The 7,500-nt window shown below is 39.5% G+C and overlaps 1 protein-coding gene and 1 pseudogene across 1 annotated transcript in view; one reads left to right on the top strand and one right to left on the bottom strand.

Annotated features, from left to right (window-relative positions):
* LOC138045879 (gastric triacylglycerol lipase-like) overlaps positions 1-1,375 on the top strand; it is an 11,479-nt gene extending 10,104 nt beyond the window's left edge. Inside the window, exon 7 of the mRNA XM_068892509.1 lies at positions 343-1,375. Coding sequence (XP_068748610.1) covers positions 343-564 — 222 coding nt within the window. The 3' untranslated portion in view covers positions 565-1,375. The remainder of the gene's footprint in view (positions 1-342) is intronic.
* Positions 1,376-6,677: 5,302 nt separating this feature from the next.
* The window catches only part of LOC138046447 (uncharacterized), a 1,996-nt pseudogene continuing 1,173 nt past the window's right edge, over positions 6,678-7,500 (bottom strand).

Raw genomic sequence — 7,500 nt, 5'->3', positions numbered from 1 at the left:
AGCATGCCAAAGATGCCCAAGACATAAGGTAATTTTCCAAGGGATGAATGTGGCGATATTAAAACTTCTAAGTGATCACGTGGTCAAAATGTCACCACAAAGGAAGAGGTGAATTATTCACTCATCATCATGACGTAATTTTTTGACCACTGCAAAGAAAACAAACAAAATTCCTTTGGTTGGCTAAAATATAAAATATAAGGCCACAAGTTGATTAGTTGAGCCACTTTCTAAATCGGAGTATTGAAAACTAGCGCCATGCCACCCTTTCCCTACACTTTTGACACGTGATTAGGACTATTTCTAGATTCGATACATGAAATTACTTATCTTTTCCTCTAGCCCACCCCACCTGTGTACAACGCGACCGCCATGACAGTGCCAGTGGCTGTATACTGGGCCCAGAACGATTGGCTCGCTGATCCTACTGACGTAAAAGCTTTACTGCCTAAATTGTCAAACAAGCTCTATGATAGGTATATCCCCAACTGGGATCATTTGGACTTCATTTGGGGCATGGACGCGGCAACGAAAGTTTATAAGGATATTATTAAAAATATTTAAGTGTCTCATGCAGTAGCCCACTGGACCGGTTAACACACAGGGCGTTAAAATTTTAGGATTTTTTTCTTTTCGGACAAGACAGGGTGAAATGCTTTGAATATAAACGTACGCAAACAGATCGGCTTACACGCAACAATTTTGTCGATATTCTCCTTCGTTTTGACCCTCAGGGTATTGGATATAGCTATGGACTAATTTCCAACGTGAAAACACGTATCATTTTTAAGTCGCTTAACGAAGTTTGCAAACAAACCACTTTCAGGAATGCTAAGCTAGACAACAGCTGTCGTTAAAACACGGCCACTGATGTATAAATTTTGATTATTTGAGCTACCAAGTGTTCATAACATGCTTTGTGCCCCGTAATGGGCAATGCTGCTTAATATTTTTACGAACAATAATATTTCCATTTATAATATGCGCTCATCAATTCACAATAGGAAAAGCATTTTGCTGTTATATGAAACAAGGGGAATTCTACTATGACCATATTTCAGGAAGAATACGAACTTAAACTTGCGCTTATTATTGACAACATAATTCAAATTGTATTCACAGATTTTCTGCCAAATATTGCGATATTCTGCCCAATAATTAACAATTATTCACCGAAGTGGAAGCGAATAGTGGTGTTGGTACTGAGCCACATTAACTTTAAGTAATCTGCAAGAAGCGTGAGTTTGACTGGATTAGCGAACTCGCTAACTCTCCAAATGACTTTTTTAGAGAATTCCTTTTTCGTTATCTTGTATGATTTTATGCAATTTTTTGGTGTTTTTAGAGCAGAATAAACGTGTTTCTTTTGTTATTGGAATAGTTATATCTACACATATATACCTCTTATTTGTGAAGTTCGAACACCTTTTTATACCACCAGCGATTTCAATAAGATGAGATAAGATGAACTAGATTGAAAACTGGCCCAGGGAAGTAAGCTGTTTATTCTTGAGATTTTTGAATCAACAACAAGACAAACTTAAGCTGAAAAATTTGGTTTTTATCAAAGGAGCTATGTCACGAAAAATGGTGTAAATTCATGCCACTCAAAAAAGCCCAGATACCCAATGCCCAACAACCACTTAAAACTGTTGAAGAACTTGGATGGACACCATTTGGCAGGATTGAAACCGTGAACGGATTGCATTTGGGTAAAACGGTCGACGATTTTCAAGTTTATGGAAAATCGCCTGGATAAAGGTCGTTTTTGCTCAGAATCATCTTGTTTGTGATGTAACGATAACGTTTGTATATGTAACAGGACTAAAGGAGCATTGTATATGTAATAAGGCTTAAGGAGCAAGGGTGGCGCAGTCGGTTAGTGCGCGGCCTTGGTGCATAAGGTCCCGAGTTCGATCCCCGGATCTCTCATCCTTGTTTCGACTTCTTTCCTTTTAGTGTAGCCTAAGTAGCTTTAAATACCCTTAAAACGGAGCACTGATGGAAGTAATTGGATGAGAAAAATTCTGAGAACTGATTCTACGGTGGCCCACAACTGTCACGGCAAACTAAAATTCAGAACAACAAAGTGAAATTACTTCCGGCAAACTACAAACATTCATGACAAAAACAAAAACAGTCGACACTATTCAGATTTCCTCACGGCAAAAACAAATTGCTCACGGCAAAAGCCAAAGCGGTTTTTGGTCAGCGGTCGTCCAAGTACGTGGTGTAACACGACACGATCTACACGACCTGCTGGACGTTTTCGCGCTTTCTTCCGAAACGTTTCTTTCTGTCTTGAAGTCATCATGTTTTGCTCGTGTCGTGTTACACCACGTACTTGGGCGACCGCTGACCAAAAAACCGCTGACCACCGTTTTGGCTTTTGCCGTGAGCGCCGTGAGCAATTTGCTGTTGCCGTGAGTGATTTGTTTTTGCCGTGAGCAATTTGCTCTTGTTATGACGAATTCTGGATAGTGTCGACTGTTTTTGTTTTTGCAGTGAATGTTTGTAGTTTGCCGGGAGTAATTTCAATTTGTTGTTCTGAATTTTATTTTCTTGCTCTGAATTTTATTTTGCCGTGACAGCTGTGGGCCATCGTATGATTCTAAGTGTTTCAAATTGGCCAATGACAGTGGAGAATGTAATATGATTGCCATCAAGCTGTAACGGCCGTAGCCACGCCAAGGGGCGAGCGCACGCGACGATTGTAAAAGCCGAACATTATTTGGAATTTATGCGCCAAAAATCGCGGTGCGATCCCGGAGTGGAGTTGATGTGATAGAAAATTTATCTGGCCTAAAGGTAATTCCTTAGTATTGCATTGCGCATCCCTACTGCGCACGATTTTTGCGTCATTAGCGCGCGCACATTAGCACGTGCGCATACAAAACGTACGAGATTTCGCTCAAACTAAATCCGATAGCGAAATAAATGCTCCTTTTCTCTCAAACGAGCACGGTGACCCCCGATTTTTTTTCAGGTATTTGCTGAGAACAGTCTAATAAAGAACATATTTGAAGAAGAAAAGAAGTTTGATAGTAGAGCATGAATTTTTTTTGGAAAACATTTCCGCACTGGGTGTATTTTACCCAAGGCGAGGACTTCAAGATAACCACGGAACTGTCCCAAAAAGTGCACTATTCCCACAACCAGGGAATCAAAGACGGCGTAAATGAAGCAATACTGCCTATGTAAATAAAAGAAGCTTTATTTTCAAAATAAAATTTTGTCTTTGACGTAACCAAGACTTAATTCTGTATGAGGGTGATTCAAATTTTTAACGCGAAAAGAGTAAAAATACCCCATTTTAAGTGCCCGCTGACGCGTAAACAAGCACGGTGACCCCATTTTTTTATTGCATTTTTTTAATGTTCATATCATGAATGTTAATTATGCCAAGTTTCCAAAAAAGTTTGATGGTAGAACAATTTCAAGGGAATTACCTTAAAGTGCCTATGAAACAAAAAATAACATGGGCTCTATGTGTGTTTTGAGCAGGACTGTCTGTCTTGCTTCATTTGAGAGGAAATTGAGAAACTTCATTTATAACCAAAAGGGACTGGAGTTATAAGTGTTGCCATGATTACATCATACTTTGCACCATCTTGCACCTTACTTAACGGTTATTACTCATGTAAAGTTTGAATCATATCGCTATCACACTGAGAGATATTCTTGATTTTGTGATCCATCTTTCAGTGAAACCACTGATGATGTCATCAATTTGCTAATTTGCGTGACACAAAAACTCAAGTATCTCTGAAACAAAAAAAATACTTCAAAACTGTAAAGGCCGTTAGTCATTATTTTGAAAACTCTTTCAAATAGGCATAATTTTTTTTTTACTTCATATGCACAGTAACTCCGACAATGGGGTTGAACTAACTCCTCAGGGTGGAGTTATATTTTTTGGAGTAAATTTAACTCCAAAAAGGAGTTATTTTAATCCCCCCAAAAGTTGTTGTCTCCAGTAGGGGAGTTAAATTAAGTCTAAAATAGGAGTTAAACTTTAAGGGTTATTTTAACTGTAAATGAGACTTAAATTTAACTCCTCTTCTATGGAGTTAAATTCTAATTAAACACTGAGAGGGGAGGTAAATAAACTCCTCTTTTGGGGTCATTTTGCGGAGTTAGTAAAACTCCCATTGGTGAGTAATCTTGGGCTGAATGTAACTCTCCCAAATTAAGAGTTAAAACACCTCTATGTTGGAAAAGGGTCCTTGTACCTCCTTGCTTTTGAGTCTTTTTGGGAGTCCAATAGCATCATAACTTTACAGAAAAAGATTAATAAAGAAGCGGTATCTTCGTATAAAAGTTTACTGTCGTCGTCACTTTCATGGGCTTAATTTCACTTTCACTCGAAATGTTATTTTCTTGTTCTGTGTTTCCTCGATCTCTTTCGGCCATCCATACGTCTTTGTGCTTTTATCCTGACATGGTTTCTCAATAAATGACAAGTATTCTTTGTACGTTCTTGTGCCCCCATTAATTCCGCAAAGAACGTGAAATCTGGGATCAATCGAATGATATCGAACGATGACTGTGGTTAATTAACAGCGATAGTGTAAAAGCGAGGAAACTGACACAAAGTTTGCAGCGGTACGCAAGTTAGATTCCCTTGTGTTATATTATCCACGAAGGGCTTTTGTAACGGGTGGTTGTAGCGGGATAAAGGAGCTCTCCGGGAGTACAAAGTTCACCCTGTTGATCTCTCCCCTCCCCTATAGGCTCTCCTTGTTTTCGCTTGAATCTGTTAAATTGTGATTTGAAAGAAATGGATTGTTCGAGAAAAATAACTGCATAAGACCGTTGAAATATTGACAGTTATAAAAAGATGTCTTTTTGGTTGGTCACTATCTTTCCGCTGGTTGGTCACTCTCCCTACTCTACAAGATATTTATAGAACATGTGATCAATAATCGATCATGCGTACGTGCGCGTTCAGTTCGACCTTCGGCATTCGTGGCGGTTGGTGTTTGAATCGGTCGACTTCCATTCAATTCCTCTTCATCTTGGTCTTTTCGGTGCCCTGCAATAAAGAAACACAATCAGGTAAAATTCACTCAGCTTATACTGACAACAGAGGCGGTGCTAAATGCGGCTCGTATTGTATCATTGTGCTTAAAGGTTGAATGATTTGCCCCATCAAATCTTTGCAAAAATCTCGATTAAATGCTGTTATTTATTGCTAATCTCGTACCCAGATCTGACTCTGTCACTGGAAATGTGCGATCTGGCAAAGTTCGACAATACACCCTTTTTCATTGGCTACTAAAAAAAGGTTGCGGCAATGCAATCTACGCTTATTTCGTGGGGCACTTCAGTGAAGGTAAAGTGAAGGTTTAGTTTTCGCAAGTGCATATGCTGTTTTGAATAAATGCCAATTGTGCGGAGGAGAGTTTTGTTTTTTTCCGATGCCGGAAAAGCTTTACAGTTGAGGAAAATCATTGTAAAAATTTGCAACGTTTGTCTAAATGGTACCGACGAAAGCCCCACGTACCCTGCCACTCGAACAAAGTTCTGCGTAGCTGGCTACGCGGTACGCAGAGACTAATAAATTAAAGTTGAAGTATGTAATTTATTCAAAACATTATTGCTCGTTCTTAAAGCGTGACTAGCGAATTAAGTAGTGTTCAATTGTGAATTTTACGGTTAGATTAATTACATTTTTCACGAGATCGTGTCAAGAAAATGGCGCCCGTTGCAGTGATTAGGTCTAAGCACTCTCTAACAATTTCGCTTTCAATTTACGGTTTGGTTAACTACACTTTTCACGAGATTGTGTGAAGAAAATAGCACTCGTTTACTGATTAAGCCTAAGCGTTCGTTTCAGTGATTAGGTCAAAACCTTCTTTAACATTTTAGCTTTCAATTTACGGTTTGGATAATTAAACTTTGCACGAGATCGTGTGAAGAAAATAGCACTCCTTTATTGATTAAGCCTAAGCGCTCGTTTAAGTGATTCTGCAGTTGCTCAGACAATTAAACAATCTCGACCGTTCAAAAACAATGGCCTGTAGCGCTTCTTTCTGTTTCGGCTTAAGTTTAAGGTTTCCTTGTCCTCTACCCATTAGAATCTCTTCAAGAATACTCTCGAAATCCATGTTTATTCCGCAAAATCACGCAAAATCACAACATAGAGTAAGAACATGCGCAGTGATAGAAAAGCCCGTATTTCGGGCCTCGCTGGCACTGAGCATGCTCAAAATCGAACTTTACCAGATCTCCCTTCCGTATGACCGTGGGAGATCTGGGTACGAGATTAATTCATTGCTTCTCGAGAACCAAGAGAACTATATTTGAGTACATTTTCTCAAAGAATTCAAACCATTTAAGTTTTTTTAATGATTTTTATGGCAAGATTAGAGCAACAGAAATCTCTTGAATATGAAGGACTGGTCTGTTAGCTTTCCAAAGAGTTGCATTGCAAACGTAAATAAATAATCTGAGACATTTAAAAATAAAAAGGACGGAATGCAGGAAATTCAAAATCCAAAGATTTACAGTATGAGTAAGTACCTAAGTAAGTAAGTAAGTAAGTAAGTAAGTAAGTAAGTAAGTAAGTAAGTAAGTAAGTAAGTAAGTAAGTAAGTAAGTAAGTAAGTAAGTAAGTAAGCTACACATTACGTATCATACTACATAATACAATTACTGAATTTAATTGTTACAAACTAGCTAAATCTCTTCGTGTTTAGTTTAGGGGTCAACGAACGGCTACGTCCTGAACGGAGACTGTAGTCATGTTGAATGGTATCCCTGTGCAGGACCGATTTCATGGGTTCTTGGTGTTGTGATCGCAAAAGAAATTTGCAGCATGCCTCCGCCCTTTGCTCCGAGAGAGATTGTAATGAGGTTTAATGAAGGGCCTGAGCTTAACTCAAATCAGGGAGCATAATGAGCAGAGCTTTTCTTTGTACTGACTCGATGACGTTGTCAAGGTACTCCGGCAGGGCAGCCCACACGGGGGACGCATACTCGAGTACGGACCTGATCAGTGCGCAGAATATCTTAACAAGGTCATCGACAGCCACGCCGGATTTCTTAAGAATGCGTAGCGCATATAGGTGTAGGTTTGCCTTCTTGAACGGGTTGTCTATGTAAGTGTTCCATGTAAGATCATCGCTAACATGTACTCCTAAGATCTTATAACTATTTACGCACTTAACTGCAGAATCCATTAGCTGTAATTCGCTAACTGGAGCTGGTTGGATTTGTAAGAAGTTGATGATGAGCTCGCGGCACTTATTGGGATTGAGGCGCATACCACGCTCAGACGCGAAGTGACAAATGTCACTGGGAACGTACGGTAAATAGCTTAGTGAGCACCGAGGCATGACTTCCTAAACAGTTGTGTCGTCTACATACTTTACTCGTTACGGCCAGTCACTCACTAGTCTATTCACCAATACCGCGAAGAGCAGTGGTGCGAGCCTCGCACATGGTATACCTCCATGTGGGAATACAGGAGTAGATACAATGCCTTAATCGTGACGC

Source organism: Montipora capricornis, chromosome 4 (genome assembly GCF_036669925.1).
Source record: "Montipora capricornis isolate CH-2021 chromosome 4, ASM3666992v2, whole genome shotgun sequence".
NCBI lineage: Eukaryota > Metazoa > Cnidaria > Anthozoa > Scleractinia > Acroporidae > Montipora > Montipora capricornis.
This window is presented reverse-complemented; position numbering and strand designations above follow the sequence as displayed.